This window comes from Schistocerca nitens, chromosome 5, assembly GCF_023898315.1.
Source record: "Schistocerca nitens isolate TAMUIC-IGC-003100 chromosome 5, iqSchNite1.1, whole genome shotgun sequence".
NCBI lineage: Eukaryota > Metazoa > Arthropoda > Insecta > Orthoptera > Acrididae > Schistocerca > Schistocerca nitens.
Window position 1 is genome coordinate 659,968,592 of NC_064618.1, and position 20,190 is coordinate 659,988,781.

The window sequence follows — 20,190 nt, forward strand, 5'->3', positions numbered from 1 at the left end:
TTTAATATCTTTGTGATAATATATAATTGCAATATAAACCTATGATTTTAATAAAGAGAGTCTGGGCATTACGGGTAAAAGTAAATTCAGGTGTCATAAATACAACATACTGTGCACTACACCCTATCACCTCTCTTGGCTCTAGCCCGAAAAACAAGTGAATTTACCTAACTCAGCCCAGTAATTGAAATATTGTGATAAATTAGAACGAAAATGAAAAACATACAATATGCTGACTAAATAACTACAGAAATTATAGTCTCCAGTAATCAGAAAACAAACAAAATTTTAAAATAAGAGGAAATATTAGCGTTTTATTTCCCGACTATGCAGGTGTCATTGACACAAGTTCGGATTTGGGAGAAAGTGAAGGAATTCAGCCGCGTTCATTTCAAATGAACCATCCCGACATTTGGTTTGAGTTATTTAGGAAATTTCACTAAATGATCGGATGGGGATCTCAACTGCTGTCCTCAAAAACGAAAGTCCGCGAGCTCGGTCAGTCTCAGAGTTAATACTCACTCAGTGATTTGTGCAGAGAATCGTTCAAAACCTGGTTAAGATACAGAAAATACGACAGGAAATAAATGAAATGGGCAACGAACGCTCCAAACAAAATATAACTGTTTAAGAGGTCCATGATTAAGGAATCTGTTGCTAGCGCACTGGAGCAGATGTGATTTCGGTGGATTGCTCGCGCTGCCTGCGATATGTAAGCTATAAGAGAATCTCAGACCAAAGAGCAGTGTTGTATGCAGTAGGAACTGTGTAGCAGGAGGAGTAAGTAGTAGCTGGCAGTTGTGGGTGTGGAGTTGGCTGGACCGGTCGTGGGGAGCGATGGCAGAGCCTGAGCGATATAATATAAAGTAAAAGCAGCCTCGCGCATATGTACTATTGTTATGTCAAGCCCCATGTAAATGTTTTTAAAAAATCTCTTAATAATAACCTTTCTTATAAAAAATTAACTTTTGATAATCATTCAACTCAATTTAAAGAACTAACTAATTTCTCCAATCCATGGTCATCCAGATTATTGTAAAGAAAAATCAGTTGTTTCTCTTTATACATGAGAAATCTATCGGCCAGCATTGCACAGGGATGTGCCAGAAAAATTTCCTATAGGAGCAGATATATACGCGTTATCCGGCGACCTTATTGAGGTAAGAATTTTCAGTTTATTCAGATTGATCTTTCAGGGCCATGACGCAGCGCTGCTGACGTCCAAAATTTACCAGTTTAAATTCACAGTCAATTATTGAAAGGTTATCTATGAGTCACATTTTTTTTATTAGGAGATTAGTCACATTTTATTGTTCCAAGGTTACAGAATTTATCTGTGGGAGGTTACGCTAAATGTGAATTATATACTTATATTTTTTACTGTTGGGAGGTTATTAGACATATTTATCTGTGGGGAGGTTACAACTGTCACTACTTGTCACCTTGTTCAATGAAACACTCACCTATCACACTTGGTGTGCTGTCGTAAAGAGAATGCGTAGCCACACGAAAGTTGGCAATGGGAATCATAACACAGACGTTAGCGACAGGTCACTGCTTTCTGCAACGACGAATGGCAGTAGCAGCTCCTGAAGGCCACGCCTCCCCTCTCAGCACGCAGCGCCCTCACACTAAGGTCAATATAGCGTCCAGTTAGCATGAGTTCCGCACAGTTCGTGACCTCATCTGAATGACTTCATAGGCCTTTCTTCCTTAATAAGTCTCGAAAGTCTCCTAGGGTTTGCTGCTGGATCCTAAAATCTACTTGATTCAGCATTTTGGGGATCCAGCCGTCTGCGATCTTCAGGAGAGTGCTGCAGCTGCTCTCTCCACACAGTGGTGAACAATGAACATTCTGCAAATTACGCAGCATGATGCCGACTAACCAATGCTTTGAGAAAGAAATACACCGACATCAGAATGCAATAATGATTTCAGAATAAATGGCGCCCGAGAAAGTGACCGAGTTTTACTTTAATATTTCATATTAAAATCTTAGCTCGCAGCAAATCTTAAACACCTGTCGCATAAGTACTCTTGTTGCATTATACCGTTACGAAGATCCAGGATACATTGTATCTAACATCTGAAGTGATGCAAATTAAGGTATTGTATCTAACATCTGAAGTAATGCAAATTAAGGTATGCCAACTGCCGACAGGCAGTTACCACACGTTAGATGATTGGATGGTGCCTGTTTCCGGAACAGAACTCTTTTGAAGTATTCTCAGTTGTAGAACAACGCGTCTAACGACAGTGATACGTGCCTCGGGATATGCCGGTATGTATAGCTCACATAAGATCTGTTGACTCTCTGATAAACAAAAATGCAAATCTGAATTTCTTTTCGTACCCGCTCTAGTTGTCTGGCTTTAGGTCGGAAAGATGTAGAAAAATATCTTGAAAGTCAGCAGCGTTTAGCAGTGTCGAAATTGAATCTAATACACGTATGTTGTCACATTGCGGGAACTTAAACGCAACCTGCGATATCTGAGTGGAAAACCTGTATGACGTACCATTCTGTAAGAGACTGATGGTTATCTATCAGCAACAGATATACTGAACGACTTACAAACATTTCCATCTTATGTCCTTCAGTATGTAGTACCTTCCATTCTTATACACCCCATAGTGTGGACATAAAATTGTAAAAACAATCATTTATGTTACATTTCACAAACTACTTGTTAGAAAACTTAAATGGATAAATTTATTCATGCTCTATAAAAAATAAATTTCTTTGGTATCGTCACGATGTTTTCTCGTCCAGAACATATGTGGCTTCGTAATTTCTTCTCGTCTTAATCAATATCAGCACATAACGAACTTATTTCTCTTTATGAAATTTATTAGCCCTCTAGCAACAGTATCATTAGAGGCATAGCAACAGCATAGATTCTTCTTGAAGGCAGGTGAAAGTTCTAACAAGATGTTCAAGGAAAAAACAGGAAATTGCTTTTAAGTGGAATGGAACTTGAAAAAAATTCCTTCTTAATAGTATTTGGTGCAGTGTAATGTCTGCGTCCAACTTTCAAGATAATTTATATGAGAATTAAATTGAATACTAATAACTAATGTATACAGAATAATTGTTGCGATCAGGCAAAATAAAGGTACTTTTGTTTCCGTTTTGTAGTTTAAATTTTTTATTGTTACCACACAAACACAAAGTTTTGGTTTTCTTTTTTGTTAGACTCTTCACATGGCGGCAATAAAACGAATTGCTCTTCAGCTCATAGACACGATTCCCCTCTTTTTGGGCTTCAGTATGTCACCAAACTGGGAAAATATCCAGACACATTGTGCGAATTGAGGATTTTCTCCGATGTTGCCTGTAAGGAAGGAAAATAAAGCTTTGAACTGTTTATAGAACTCTGATCTGTATACAGAGTGTCCCAACAGCAATGGTCAATATTTTTGTAGATAACAGGAACGATCATTCAAGCAAATAGCTCCTGTAAACAAGTGTTGTACAATGCGTGTCTTTGGAGCTATGACCACTTCTCCGTCTTCAATAATGTGAAAGAAATCTCGTATGCGGCGACGTCTTTGCTTTTCATATCTTGGCAGTGATAGTATGGAACAAGAAAAAAACCCTAATGAACTAAGAGCCCTTGCTCATCCTCGCTGCTGCGAAAAACATCTCGCCTACTGAACAAATGCTCATAGCTCTTAAGCTACGTATTTTAGAACCATATTTACTAGACTTCCTTGCTCCGAGTGATCGTTCCTGTCAGGCCCCTGAATACTGACAGTTCCTCATGGGACACACTAATAGTGTTACAAATATATTACGAACTGTAGCACAGTAACAACGGACAATTGTACAAAAGTGGAACAATGAGGTATCATTCGAATGAATGAGAGACAAGTATTCAGTAGCAAAATTTTACATTTCTACAGAAAGTGTATTTCCTATGGCACGAATCTCTGGTCACAGTTGGGCATCCCTCGCAGCTAATAGAGACACAGACATGCCAAAATTTGTTATTCTGTTGCGGAATGGGTGCGAGAGACATGTTAACACGAAATCGTTCCGCAGAAACATTGATAGACAGGGACCAGAGAAGGTCCATGTTTGCTACGGTCAACCAAGCTTACACACTACGTAACCTAAACTATCCTAAGGACAAACACACAGACCCATGCCCGAGGGATGACTCGAACCTCCGCCGTGATCAGACGCACAGTCCACGACTGCAGCGCCAAGACCGCTCGGCTAATCCCGCGCGGCCCTTCTCTACTATTTCCTTCCGTGTCCTTTAACTCTTATGACTGCCGTCTTATTGATTTACAAGTTGTAAATAATCTTTCGCTCCTTACGTTTTCTCCCTCACAAATTCGCAGTTTTAGGTTATTCCAGTCAACACTGGCAAAAACTTTTTCTAAATCTGCTAAAGTAGTACAAGAGTGAGCTTTTCCCATTTTCTCTAGCTCCGTCCTGCTTATTTTTTTAAAAATCAGCGGATAATTAGACGTTCTAGCCTACTGATAATGCAGAGTCATCTCTGCCTTATCGTACAACGTAATGTTGCAAGCTGCATGCGACGATACAAGGTATCCATGTAGATTCTGTCTGGGGAGACTGACCTGCTCTAGCGTACCGCAGGAAGATGTCATGGGAGACTTCACTACGATAAGTACCACACGCTATACACAGTATCTGGAATTTCAAAAGTCGACAAAACGGCACGAAAGGTGCAGTGAGCTGCATTCTCCTATACACAGTAACATATTCACACTAGGTATTCGCACTGCTGTCTTGGACGCATTGTCATCGAGATAAATTAAAATTAGCTCAAATTTCCCTGAGCCCATCAAGATTTTAGGCAGCATTTCCTTGGTTGAAGCCGCGCGGGGCAGCCGCATGGTGTGAGGCGCCTTGCCACGGATCGCACGGCTCCCCCTGTCGGAGTTTCGAGTCCTCCCTCGGGCATGGATGTGTGTTTTGTCTTTAGTGTAAGTTAGTTAAAGTTAGATTAAGTAATGTGTAAGTCTAGGGACCGATGACCTCAGCAGTTTGGTCCCTAAGGAACTTACCACCACCACCTTGGTTGAAAAACAAACGCTATGGCGAATAGTCCTCTCCAAAGATTCCCAAAAGGTAACCTCCTGTCTCAGTCCCATTTCACTGGGATCTGGTGTAAACAGACAGCCGTATCTTAGAACAAGTGTGTTGTGTTGTGTACTTCATTCCGAATACTGGCTTCATGTGGCGCTCCAAGCTAGTCTATCCTGTACGAGCCCCTTTATCTTTTCATAAGTTTGCAGCCTATATCCATTTTAAATTGCACACAGTAGTCTGCTATTTTTTCCCACACATACTTCCGTCCGTCACCAGATCGACGATTTTTTGATGTCTCAGGATCAATCCTATCATCAACCTCTTCTTTTAGTCAAGTTGTGTCATAAATTTCATTTTTCTCCAGTTAGTTCCCCTACCTCTTCATCACTTCTTCTATCTATCAATCTAATATCTGCATTGCTCTGTTACAGCACATTCCTAAATCTTCTATTCTACTGTTCTCTGTACTGTTTATCGCCCACACTTCATTACACTACAGAAAAGTATTCTAGGAAGAGCTTCATAATACTAAATTTATATTAGCTGATAAACTACGAGAGCGCGCAGAAAAGAAATGCCTCCGAATTTCTTATGTAAAAACTCTTAAAGCTTTGTAAATGAAACAAGTGTTATTAACATTCTACATCTTTATTCTTCATATGTTACTCCATTACTCTCTTATTTCTCAACACGTCGCCGTGGTGAAGAACACATTCCTTCCAACGAGAGACGAGTTTGTTGATACCGCCACTGTAGAATGTTAGACTTTCTACATCTACATCTACATTTATACTCCGCAAGCCAACCAACTGTGTGTGGCGGAGGGCACTTTACGTGCCACTGTCATTACCTCCCTTTCCTGTTCCAGTAGCGTATGATTCGCGGGAAGAACGAGTGCCGGAAAGCCTCCGTGCGCGCTCGAATCACTCTAATTTTACATTCATGATCTCCTCGGGAGGTATAAGGAGGGGGAAGCAATATATTCGAAACCCTCTCGAAGCCTGGACAGCAAGCTACACCGCGATGCAGAGCGCCTCTCTTGCAGAGTCTGCCACTTGAGTTTGCTAAACATCTCCGTAACGCTATCACGCTTACCAAATAGCCCTGTCACGAAACGAGCCACTATTCTTTGGATCTTCTCTATCTCCTGTGTCAACCCGACCTGGTACGGATCCCACACTGATGAGCAATACTCAAGTATAGGTCGAACGAGTGTTTTGTAAGCCACCTCCTTTGTTGATGGACTACATTTTCTAAGGACTCTCCCAATGAGTCTCAACCTGCCACCCGCCTTACCAACAATTAATTTTATATGATCAATCCACTTCAGATCGTTCCGCACGTCCGACCGGAGTGGCCGACCCGTTCTAGGCGATGCAGTCTGGAATCGCGCGACCGCTACGGTCGCAGGTTCGAATCCTGCCTCGGGCATGGATGTGTGTGATGTCCTTAGGTTAGTTAGGTTTACGTAGTTCTAAGTTCTAGGGGACTGATGACCTCAGAAGTTAAGTCCAATAGTGCTCAGAGCCATTTGAACCATTTGAACCGTTCCGCACGCATACTCCCAGATATTTTACAGAAGTAACTGCTACCAGTGTTAGATCCGCTATCATATAATCATACAATACCGGATCCTTCTTTATATGTATTCGCAATACATTACATTTGTGTACGGTAAGGGTCAGTTGCCACTCCGTGCACCAAGTGCCTATCCGCTGCTGATCTTCCCCTAGATCTTTCTTGAGAGAGCCACTAACCTGGCCTCTGCGTGCACCGATTCATCACTATCAAAGCGAAGTCATAGAAGGTCTGTAACAGATGACAATTGGATGGGGCCATGTCGGGACTGTAGGCAGATGTCTCAAGACCTGTATGCCGAAGAGCATATAACGCAGTAATTTACCTGTTGATGAGAAATCCTGGCTGGTCGCGGCGCATCTTGCGAAACTGGTCCCGCTACCCGCGTCCGCCGTTAAGCTTCCTCCTCTGGGTCTCTGCGTGAATCCTGGCTGCAGCCGCCGCAGCGCTGCAAGCAACAGGACTGCAGGTTACACTGATGGATGCACCGTCATTCTACCACTAACACATTATTCACAAAAAAGGAAACAGGAAATTATTAACCGAATCAGTGCTAGCAGTACGTCACCTCGAAGGGAACGATGTATTGATGCGTAATCAGCATGGTTTCAGAAAACATCGTTCTTGTGCAACGCAGCTAGCTCTTTATTCGCACGAAGTAATGGCCGCTATCGACAGGGGATCTCAAGTTGATTCCGTATTTCTAAATTTCCGGAAAGCTTTTGACACCGTTCCTCACAAGTGACTTCTAATCAAGCTGCGGGCCTACGGGGTATCGTCTCAGTTGTGCGACTGGATTCGTAGTAATAGACGGCAAATCATCGAGTAAAACTGAAGTGATATCAGGTGTTCCCCAGGGAAGCGTCCTGGAACGTCTGCTGTTCCTGATCTATATAAATGACCTGGGTGACAATCTGAGCAGTTCTCTTAGGTTGTTCGCAGATGATGGTGTAATTTACCGTCTAGTAAGGTCATCCGAAGACCAGTATCAGTTGCAAAGCGATGTAGAAAAGATTGCTGTATGGTGTGGCAGGTGGCGGATGACGCTAAATAACGAAAAGTGTGAGGAGATCCACATGAGTTCCAAAAGAAATCCGTTGGAATTCGATTACTCGATAAATAGTACAATTCTCAAGGCTGTCAATTCAACTAAGTACCTGGGTATTAAAATTACGAACAACTTCAGTTGGAAAGACCACATAGATAATAATTTGGGGAAGGCGAGACAAAGGTTGTGTTTCATTGGCAGGACACTTAGAAGATGCAACAAGTCCACTAAAGAGACAGCTTACACTACACTTGTTCGTCCTCTGTTAGAATATTGCTGCGCGGTGTGGGATCCTTACCAGGTGGGATTGACGGAGGACATCGAAAGGGTGCCAAAAAGGGCAGCTCGTTTTGTATTATCACGTAATAGGGGAGAGTGTGTGGAAGATATGATACACGAGTTGGGATGGAAGTCATTAAAGCAAAGACGTTTTTCGTCGCGGCAGGACCTATTTACGAAATTTCAGTCACCAACTTTCTCTTCCGAATGCGAAAATATTTTGTTGAGCCCAACCTACATAGGTAGGAATGATCATCAAAATAAAATAAGAGAAACCAGAGCTCGAACGGAAAGGTTTAGGTGTTCGTTTTTCCGCGCGCTGTTCGGGAGTGGAATGGTAGAGAGATAGTATGATTGTGGTTCGATCAACCCTCTGCCAAGCACCTTAATTTGAATTGCAGAGTAATCATGTAGATGTAGATTTACATGTAGATGTAGAAGTAGAAAACACGTTCCGGAAGAAACCTATTTCTTCTTTCAGTTTGTGAGTAGCTAATTTTCCTCTACCCAGCACCTTCACTAAGAAGAAAATATTCTGTAACGTAACACGTTGCGAACAGAAAACGTTTTTAAATAATAGTCCAGTTCCATTACTGAATGTGCTTTAAGTTTCGTCAGTAAAAACATTTATTTTTCAACAATGCCTTATTATCCCACGAAACAGAGTACAAAATGCGTATGCATTATTGACCAGACAAAACGTTGCAACGTAACTTCCCGTCTACCGTATACTTGGTATTCTGTCATGCAATAGCATTAGCAATACCAAATAAAATGTCAATTAATTTTTCAGTTAACTTGACACAGTCGACAGGTAGCGCCAGTTTTCTATGGAACGACATTACAATATCATGCAGAAAAAATTTAAAGATTTAGTCGACAGTGAAAGAGGAAAAATTATAACAATCAACAGACGGGATTCTTTGCTCTGCACATCAGGAAGCACTTTGTGCTAAATTTGCAGTTTTGGTGTGATGATGATGGAGGTCCCATACTCCGAGGAGAGTAGGGGACGATGTGGGAGACCCGCAATGCCGCACTAGGCAAGGTCCTAGCGGAGGTGGTTTGCCATTGCCCTCCTCCGACCGTAATGGGGATGAATGATGATGATGAAGACGACACAACAACACCCAGTCATCTCGAGGCAGGAAAAATCCCTGACCCGCCGGGAATCGAACCCGGGACCCCGTGGGTGGGAAGCGAGAACGGTACCGCCAGACCACGAGCTGTCTTGGTGTACGTGAAGAAATAGTGAGTACGAATAGTAAAATTTTTGAAGCCGCATCCATGATTTCACCGTCAGTTGCCACAGTTTTAGATGGAACTGAAATAAGGTATGGACACATTATATATAACTGCAATGTAGGTTCGTTAAGCCAAGGAGAATAACTAGAATGTTTTTTCGATTCAGAAGCCACTATTGTGGAATTTATGAAGGACAAAGGAGTCCAGGATGGAAAAATACAACGTCCAGAATGGATAGCAGACCTCGCGTTGTATGGGGACTTGACTGCACACTGCTCACAATAAGACAATGCAAGGTGAGAAACCACTTATTTCTGATTTGATGAGGATACGTTTCAATAGAAAATCACACTGTACAAGTGACATGTTCTGACTATTTCATACCAGTTTCCTAAGCTCACTGGTGTTAAAGAAAACGCGAGATTAGAAGAATTAATTCTGGCCTTGAAAGAATTATAAGGACACTTTTCCGAACATTATGAAGACAACGGCAATGTTAGATCTGTTTCTGATTTGTATTAGAGACTGCCATTTCAGTTGAAAGCGCCTCTGTGCAAGTGCTGATGTAACTGATTGATCTGCAATATAGTTCCCGTTTTAAGGACAAATCCTCTTACGTTAAAACTGCCCAGGGCGTCTACGTCGTTTTCCTCGTAGAGTTTCCACGTCTCCATAATGAGGTTTCAAAGGTACTATAATATTTCGACCAACATATGAGTGTGAAAAACCTTTTTTCGATTATGAAACTAAGTAAGTTCCTATTACATGGAAGTCTGAGTGCGAAAACTGTGTAATTTTCAGCGTCTGTCCACATGCTGACGGTCTCTACCAGATAAAAATTATATTATGTCTTCTAAGCGGCAAAAATAATGAAATACGATTTAAAATTAGTTTTGCTTGTGAAACATGTTGTTGCGAAATGTGAAATACACTCCTGGAAATGGAAAAAAGAACACATTGACACCGGTGTGTCAGACCCACCATACTTGCTCCGGACACTGCGAGAGGGCTGTACAAGCAATGATCACACGCACGGCACAGCGGACACACCAGGAACCGCGGTGTTGGCCGTCGAATGGCGCTAGCTGCGCAGCATTTGTGCACCGCCGCCGGCAGTGTCAGCCAGTTTGCCGTGGCATAAGGAGCTCCATCGCAGTCTTTAACACTGGTAGCATGCCGCGACAGCGTGGACGTGAACCGTATGTGCAGTTGACGGACTTTGAGCGAGGGCGTAGAGTGGGCATGCGGGAGGCCGGGTGGACGTACCGCCGAATTGCTCAACACGTGGGGCGTGAGGTCTCCACAGTACATCGATGTCGTCGCCAGTGGTCGGCGGAAGGTGCACGTGCCCGTCGACCTGGGACCGGACCGCAGAGACGCACGGATGCACGCCAAGACCGTAGGATCCTACGCAGTGACGTAGGGGATCGCACCGCCACTTCCCAGCAAATTAGGGACACTGTTGCTCCTGGGGTATCGGCGAGGACCATTCGCAACCGTCTCCATGAAGCTGGGCTACGGTCCCGCCCACCGTTAGGCCGTCTTCCGCTCACGCCCCAACATCGTGCAGCCCGCCTCCAGTGGTGTCGCGACAGGCGTGAATGGAGGGACGAATGGAGACGTGTCGTCTTCAGCGATGAGAGTCGCTTCTGCCTTGGTGCCAATGATGGTCGTATGCGTGTTTGGCGCCGTGCAGGTGAGCGCCACAATCAGGACTGCATACGACCGAGGCACACAGGGCCAACACCCGGCATCATGGTGTGGGGAGCGATCTCCTACACTGGCCGTACACCACTGGTGATCGTCGAGGGGACACTGAATAGTGCACGGTACATCCAAACCGTCATCGAACCCATCGTTCTACCATTCCTAGACCGGCAAGGGAACTTGCTGTTCAAACAGGACAATGCACGTCCGCATGTATCCCGTGCCACCCAACGTGCTCTAGAAGGTGTAAGTCAACTACCCTGGCCAGCAAGATCTCCGGATCTGTCCCCCATTGAGCATGTTTGGGACTGGATGAAGCGTCGTCTCACGCGGTCTGCACGTCCAGCACGAACGCTGGTCCAACTGAGGCGCCAGGTGGAAATGGCATGGCAAGCCGTTCCACAGGATTACATCCAGCATCTCTACGATCGTCTCCATGGGAGAATAGCAGCTTGCATTGCTGCGAAAGGTGGATATACACTGTACTAGTGCCGACATTGTGCATGCTCTGTTGCCTGTGTCTATGTGCCTGTGGTTCTGTCAGTGTGATCATGTGATGTATCTGACCCCAGGAATGTGTCAATAAAGTTTCCCCTTCCTGGGACAATGAATTCACGGTGTTCTTATTTCAATTTCCAGGAGTGTATAAAACCAAGCCCGTGAGCAGTGCGACTGCACTGCCATTTAAATGTGAGGCATTCACAGGTTCCTTCTCCAACCCCTCCTCACTCACAGACAGCGTGCTATGGAGTTGGAAGAAATGGACAGCGAGGCTGAGCGCTATGGCACTCGTGTTAGGGCATGCCTAACGATCCGAATTCTTGTCCGGCCCTGTTCTAATGTTTTCGTCCGCAGCTCGTGGTCTTGCGGTAGCGTTCTCGCTTCCCACGCACGGGGTCCCGGGTTCGATTCCCGGCGGGGCCGGGGATTTTCTCTGCCTCGTGATGACTGGGTGTTGTGTGTCTTTCATTAGCATTTCATCCCCATCGACACGCAAGTCGCCGAAGTGGCGTCAACTCGAAAGACTTGCACCAGGCGAACGGTCTACCCGACGGGAGGCCCTAGCCACACGGCATTTCCATTTCTAATGTTTTCAACACATGCAAAACATTTGTCAGTCAGCGTCAGCGGCCCTATAAGATTGTTTTCTGGCGGTGTGGTCATGTACAGGAAAACATCATCATTGGACCGTTGTAAACAGATGCAGGAAGATAAGTACAAAATTTCCACGTAGGGTAATGAATGGTAGTTCTTCTTAAATGTGGATAAATGTAAGATAATGCCCTAAATAAGGAGGAAGTACCGTATAGTACCCCACTACAAGATTAGTGGTTAAAGTGTCAAGTATATTCCAAGTTAGAAAAATGTAGAGGTCATTCTAATCAGCGATCTGGAATGAGACCGCCACATAAAACGATTAATCACAGGACTTTTGGATGGTTCTGGGAAAACAAAATTCATCTGTAAGGTCAACCACATACAAGACAGCAGAGTATTGTTACAGTGTTTCGAGATGTGATCAAATGGCCATGACAACAGATAATGATTTCAGAGACGCCATGCTGGGATCACAATAGGTATGTATAGAACAAGTGAAAGTGTAACTGAAATGCTTGCGGAACTTAAATCAGAATCCTTATTAGGAATACGAAAGTAGTTCTAGCAAAATCCTATTGGGTAAATTTGGTTAACGGTTGTCAGAAGAACACTGTGCACCAGTTATGGCGTCGTCAACATCGTACATCACACGTAGGGTTTGTGTGAATAGGGTAAAAGAGATTAGTGTACATGCGGAAACATGTGGGCAGACATTTTAGACTCGCTGAGTACGCTAACGAAATTGAAAAGAAAATGGATATTATTTTTTTGATATTCCTTCTTACACAGTAAACTGCCCTATGGAGCATCTGTACGGATGTAGAAATATTAAACTATGTGTATTATTTATTTTCCAGTACGTCTACATCTGCATACATATTCCGCAAGCCACTGTATGGTGCATGGGGGATGGTACGGCGTACCACTACTAGTCTTTTCCTTTCCTGCCCCATTTTCAAATAGAGGGGGAGGCGACTGCCTATACGCCTAACTTCTCTTATGTTGTCTTCGTGGTCCTTAAGCGAAATATACTGTACATTGACGGCAGTACAATCGTTCTCCAGTCAATTTCAAATGCCAGTTCTCTAAATTGCCTCAATAGTGTTCCTCGTGAAGAACACCGCCTTCCCTCAAGGAATTCCCATTTGAGTTCCCGAAGCATATCCGTACCTCTTGCATGTTGTCCAAACCTACGGTTAACAGACATAGCAGCCCGCCTCTAAATTCGATGTCTTCCTCTAATCTCACTCGGTTCGACACGCAAGTCGCCGAAGTGGTGTCAACTCGAAAGACTTTCACCTGGCGAACGGTCTACCCGATGGGAGGCCCTAGCCACACGGTATTTTTCTGACTCGGTGGGGAACCCAAACAACTGAGCGGTACTCCAGAATGGGTCGCACATGCTTTCTCTTTTACAGATCAACCGCGCTTTTCCAAATTTCTCCCAGTAAACCGAAGAAGACCATTCACCTTCACCACCGCAAGCCTGACACCCCTGTGCATTTCTTATCGCTTTGCAACGTTACCCATAGATTTTTACTCGACGTGACTTTGTCAAGCGGCACACTACTAATGCTGTATTTGCACGATACAAGTTTCGTTTTCCTATTCATCTGCACTGACATACATGTTTCCACATTTAGAGCGAGCTACTACTCATCACACCACCTACAACTCTGGATCTTCCATAATCACTGAATCGTCGACACCTTCCTGTACACCACACCATCATCAGCAAACAGCCGTAGAAAGCTGATCACCCTGTCCGCCAGACCATTTATGTGTAGTTAAAATAATTGCCATCCTGTCACACTTCCCTGGGGCACTCCTCACGATAGCCTTGTCTCTGATGAACACTCACCATCGAGGACAACGTGCTGGGTCCTGTCACTTAAGGAATCTTCAAGTCACTCACATATCTAGAAACCTATTTTGTATTATCGTACCTTCGTCAATAGTCTGCAGTGTGGCACAGTGTCAAATGCTTTTCGGAAATTTAGGAATTTGGAATTGGGTAGTGCCCTTCATCCATAGTTCGTAGGAAATCAAACGAGAAAAGGGCTAGCTGAGTTTCGCACTAGATTCTTTCTACAGCCATGCTGATTCGTAGACGCAAGTTTTCCCGTCTCAATAAAATTTATTATATTCGAAATGAGTAAATGATGAAATCTATGTTAACGTTCTTGGTCTGTAATTTTTCGGATTCATTTGTTTACCCTTGAAATGAAGAAGATAGATATAGCTGATGGATACGTTAATGTAATAGAGACAATGTACAGAGGAAACAATTGTAGAACTAGAACACCACTGGGGAACTCTGAATACTCGAAATAAGATAAGGACTTAAGCAAGGGAGTATTCTATCTCCTGCACTTTTTAATGTTTTGATGAAGGGAATTCATAGGGCAGTTAAAGATATAGTAAAAGAAAAAAGACAAAAAGCTCATTTTTGCAGATGATATGGTAATATCGGGTGATAAAGAGGTAAACAGGTAGATGTACAGTTACAAGTTGATGCGTGGAGGGAAATAATGAAAAGGCTTGGATTAAAAATAAATAAAGATAAGAGTGAAGTAATCGTATTTGGAAGAGAAAAAGAGATCAACGGGGAATATTACCTTAAATGGAGAACTCCGAGAACCCCTCAAAGTGGTAGAAAGTTTCATTTATTTAGGGAGTGAAATATCTAAGGATGGAAGAATAACTAACGAAATTAATAGGAGGTTACAGGAGGGAGGCAATTTCCACCAAACAATAAAACACCTGATTTGGAATAAGGAAGATTCAGAAAAAGCAAACCTCCTGATGTGTAAGAATTATTACTTCCCTATTGACACCTACGGTGGAGAAACATGGAAAATGACAGAAAGGGACTGGAGCAGACTGTAAGCAGAGGAAAAGAAATTTCTGAGAGCAGTTAAGGGAGAAACAAGAATGGACAGAATAAGGAATGTAGAGATTAGAAAGGACCTTAAACAAGAAAGTATGAGAAGAAATTGAAGAAAAGAGGTTAAGATGGTATGTGCGTGTTAAGAGGATGCATGGGCAGAGACTCCCCAAAATTATGGAAGAACTAAAGATGGATGGGAAAAGACCTAGAGGGCGCCCAAGAACACGGTGGAAAATGGGAGTGAGAATACCTGTGGAAAGAAGAGGTGTGACCTGGCAGCAAGTGGAAGAAGAAAAGTGGCGGGAGGACCGAGCCAAATGGAGAGGCTTCGTCAGCACCCAGACCCGGCAATAGCTGGAGCGGGATCCGGATATAGATACAAGAGTCACCTACACTTTTTCCAGTCACTTAGGAATATGCACTGGATGAGAGATCGTAATAAATGCAGGCTAAGTAGGAGACCAATGCCGCAGACTGCTTCTCATTCATCAAGGAAGGCCGTCCGTTCGACTAATGACCCGTTTTCGACACAGTGACTTTTCAGCACGCTGACAATGGAGCAGAACTAGTTCCAACTGGGAATACTTGACATCAGGATAGGGTCTCCTCTTTAAGGAATTTACCTTAAAACCTAGATAAACCACCTGAAAACCTCGGTATCAACTGGGTAATGGGAGTAATGGGAGTTATTTTTATTTTTAATGTAATTCTGGGACAGTAAGTCTTAACCTAATTTTTCAAAAGCCTAGTCTGTATAAGAAAGTATTTTTTAGGTGTATACAGAGGAAAGTCGATGACTTTATTGAGATGTACCGTGTACCTATGGGTCTGCCTTCCGCACTATCTGCGGAGTGATTTCTGTGTTCGCATTTCGGCTCCATGCCGTAAATTCCTCTCGAAATCCATGGGATAAAATAATAGAAAGTGTTTCGCATTAATATGCAACTTAAGTATCAATGTTATGAAAAGGAAAGTTGCTACTCACCATATAGTGGAGATGCTTAGTCGCAAATAGGCAAAAAAATTAAAAAAATAAGAAAATGATTGCCATAAATAAAGCTTTCGGCCATTAAGGCCTTCGTCAAAAGTAGTCTGCAGACACACACACACACACACACACACACACACCCATGCAAACGCAACTCACACACAAGACTGCAGTCTCAGGCAACTGCGCTTTGAAGTTGCTTTGAAGACACCTCTTCCGCCTGTTTAGTCGTGTCAGAGGATTCCGCTGCCCCCGAACTACCATTGGTTTCTTCGATATTAGAGACAGGGAATGAAAATGAAAGATATCTAATGACGTTGGGGTAGGAGAAAAAAGAGAGTTGTCAAGGGAGGCATATAGATAACAAAAGTCTGACACAAGTAAGTGGAAGAAATGTCAGACTTAACTAATGATCTTTGTGGTTGCCACCCACATGCTCACAAGAAAGAAATCCTCTAGAGGGACTGAACCTTGTCTGGAATCTCAACAAGCTACAGTCCAAATATATCTGTAAATAAAATTAAAACCACAGCGCTTTCAGATTATTCACCCGGTACGAACAAAACTAGTCCTCTACAAAAAAAAACCGATAGGGCAGGTAACACATTTCGAGTGTTTAGGATGCAACATATCATACGAAAAAGATACGAATATACAGAAAAACAATTAATATTAACCAGCGTATATGTGGCAGAACAAGAAGAACACCAAAGGGTACTGCAAGGAAAGAGACGAAACTGAAATTTTATGAAGTCATGGTAGTTTCTACTTTACTACATGGGGCGGCAAGTTGGACGCTGAGAACGAAAGATTTAAGGGAACCAAATGCATCAGAAATGAGATTTCTAAACTCTGTGAAAAACTACGCTAGGGTAGACAGAATTAGAAACGAAATAGTTAGGGAAGAATTACTTAACTAACCAATAGTCCAGAAGGCAATCCAATACAAATAAAAATGGAGAAACCACGTTGTTCGTATATAGACACAAAGACTCCTAAACCGGCAATAGACCATAAGCCATCGGGAAAGGGAAATGTGGGAGGACCGAGGATGAGATGGTGGGACCGGGAAAGACTCTAGGCCTAACCCTGGAGTAGCAGAACGGGAAGAAATTTTGACGGACTGACGTTCTCACGTCAAAAGTAAATCAGTCTGACCTGTCTTGCCTTCTGGCCGCCTCCTGAGCCCTGGACAGCTGTGGGGACCTGCCGTAGCGTCTGCGGCCGAGCCCGCGGTTCCTGGACAGCGGCGGCAGGTCGTACCAGGAGCGCAGCAGCAGCACGCCGCCGGGCAGCCGCTTGTAGCCCTCGAGCAGCTGCAGCTTGCTCGCGTCTGCGCGCAAGTCGGCTTCGGCCACCATGCGGCACCTCCTCCTCACGCCGTCCCGCAGGATCACGAACTCGGCACCCTGCGGCTCCTCCAGGTCGCCGGAGCTGGCGTCGCACTGCAGCTTGCGGTTCGGCCTCACTATCTCCGGGTACATGGACACCAGCCGGCGGAAGCGGTACGCGTCCGTGGTGCCGCGGTAGTCGCGCATGTTGTACGTGATGAACTTGCACGTGTAGTCGAGGCCCAGCAGCCTGTCCAGCTGGAAGAAGACGCCTCTGCTTCCGGAGGGCGGTTGCTCACCTTCGAAGCAGCCGATCTCCGTCGTCTTGGGGAAGTAGATCAGGAGCTGCGGCTGCGGCTGTGGTTGCATTTCGGACTCGAGACCTCGGACGTCGTGGCCGGAGGGCACGTAGGCAGCCGCCGGGACGACTACGGCGGCACCGACCGCCAGCAGGAGGTACGACACGGCGGACATCTCAGGAAGTGAGCGCGCGCCGCAGCCGCCAGCTCCTTTATTGAGTCAGACTAGGAGGAAGTGCGTCGCTGCGCCGCCGACCGGTCGCGGTGGTTACCCGCCAGTTTCTCTCTGCTCCAGTACCGTGCCGTGCCCAGGTCACTGACCAGCAGTGGTTCGTCCTGTTTGCTACTACTCACGTCTGGGGTTTCCTTCAAAACTGTGGTACACATGCGGTGGTTTGTAACGAGTGATCACATTTTCACTGGCCGAGCGAAGATTTTCGCTGCACAGCGAAGTGCATAAACCCATGTCAGAACAATTAAGGGTTTTATATACAGAAGTGTGAAAGTTACTAGACTCAAGATTGTGTTGTTGCGTTCTTCAGTCCTGAGACTGGTTTGATGCAGCTCTCCATGCCCCTCTATCCTGTGCAGGCTTCTTCATCTCCCAGCACGTACTGCAGCCTACATCCTTCTGAATCTCCTTACGGTATTCATCTCTTCGTCTTCCTCTACGATTTTTACCCTCCACGCTGCCCTCCAATGCTACATTGGTGATCCCTTGACGCCTCAGAACATGTCCTACCAACCGATCCCTTCTTCTAGTCAAGTTGTGCCACAAACTCCTCTTCTCCCCAATCCTACTCAGTACCTCCTCATTAGTTATGTAATCTACCCATCTAATCTTTAGCAGGCTTCTGTAGCAACACATTTCGACAGCTTCTATTCTCTTCTTGTCCAAACTATTTATCGTCCATGTTTCACTTCCACACATGGCTACGCTCCATACAAATACTTTCAGAAAAGACTTCCTGACACTTTAATCTATACTCGATGTTAACAAATTTCTTTTCTTCAGAAACACTTTCCTTGCCATTGCCAGTCTACATTTTATATCCTCTCTACTTCGACCATCATCAGTTATTTTGCTCCCCAAATAGCAAAAATGCTTTACTACTTTAATTGACTCATTTCCTAATCTAATTCCCTCACCATCACCCGATTTAATTCGACTACATTCCATTATCCTCGTTTTGCTTTTGATGATGTTCATCTTATATCACCCTTTCAAGACATTGTCCATTCCATTCAACTGCTCCTCCAAGTCCTTTGCTGTCTCTGACAGAATTACGATGTCATCGGCGAACCTCAAAGTTTTTATTTCTTCTCCATGGATTTTAATACCTACTCCGAATTTTTCTTTTGTTTCCTTTACTGCTTGCTGAATATACATATTGAACATCGGGGAGAGGCTACAACCCTGTCTCACTCCCTTCCCAACTACTGCTTCCCTTTCATGTCCCTCGACTCTTATAACTGCCATCTTGTTTCTGTACAAATTATAAATAGCCTGTCGCTCCCTGTACTTTTATTATTTTAAAAAATGAAGACATTTTTCAGTTTAGAAACATTTATTCTCCAAATTAAAATACATTAGTACTTTGTGTTCATACTTTGTTCTTGTTGAGCAATTCAACACGTCTTGGCATTGTTTCTATGAGTCTTGAGTATAAATTTTTGTCACTTTCATCATGGTGTCATATTTGTATGAGTTTCATCATGTAACTTCGATGTAATGTTGATCTTCCTCAACTTCTGCTGAACAGTTGTCTACGGATTCTCTATAGGGTTCATGTCTGGACTATTCCCAGGCTATGCCAAGGTTTCTACAGTATTTTCAGCTAAGAACTGCGCAATTGATTTAGCTTCATGACACGGTGCACCATCGTGCATGAACACAGTCACCGTCAGGAAACCATTCCTTCACCTGAGGTAAAAGCCTCTTTTCCGAAACTTTCCTATACTGATTCTGATTCATTGTGCCTTACACAGTGTAAAGTCTTCAGTTCACTTTGCTGACACGACACACTACACCATAACAGATGTGGGATGTTTTACAGTTTGCGCTATACAGAGCCCAGAAAACTCTTCGTCATCCGTTCTTCGGACATACTGCCTACTTTCTTCAAATACGGAGAATATTGACTAGTCAGAAAAGCAAACCTGAAAGGAATAAAACTTTTTTCATCATGAAAAGTCTGTTCTTTCAGATATTATATGCTCATATGAACTTTACTGTACATAAGAAAATTTCTCCATGTCTTTGTGGAATACCTTCTTGAAAACAATTATTCATTTTTCAAAAGAATTTTCACATATAGATTCTCAACTACTTTAAATGAAGTTTATTTACCTTGCTCCAGTTCTCCTCAAACTTACTCCTAACTTCATGAACCCATTTAAGCCTCTTTGCGCTCATTACAGGGGTAAGTTTTGCTTTTTTGCATGGACGATTAGCTGGAGCCCTTGCACTAATAAACTTTCTGCGGACTGTGGAAGTACAAACATGGACTCCATAGTTCTCCAAAGCCTTCTTCAAATCTTGACATGTAGCTCTTCTGTTGTCTTTCGCCATATGGACAAGTTTGCGTTGAGTTCTAGTGGAAATTTTTCTCTTGCGTCCACACTTTCCTCGACACGCTCTTCTGAAATTAACGCCATCTTT

The 20,190-nt window shown here is 43.7% G+C and overlaps 1 protein-coding gene across 1 annotated transcript; it reads right to left on the reverse strand.

Annotated features, from left to right (window-relative positions):
* Positions 1 to 3,107: 3,107 nt before the first annotated feature.
* LOC126259542 (uncharacterized) lies at positions 3,108 to 17,711 on the reverse strand. Its single transcript, XM_049956418.1, has 3 exons — positions 17,057 to 17,711; positions 6,969 to 7,091; positions 3,108 to 3,332 (listed from the first exon to the last, which is right to left on the reverse strand). Exons 1-2 carry the CDS (start codon positions 17,701 to 17,703, stop codon positions 7,022 to 7,024), a joined length of 717 nt encoding a protein of 238 aa, XP_049812375.1. The 5' UTR covers positions 17,704 to 17,711; the 3' UTR covers positions 3,108 to 3,332; positions 6,969 to 7,021.
* Between the last annotated feature and the right edge of the window lie 2,479 nt (positions 17,712 to 20,190).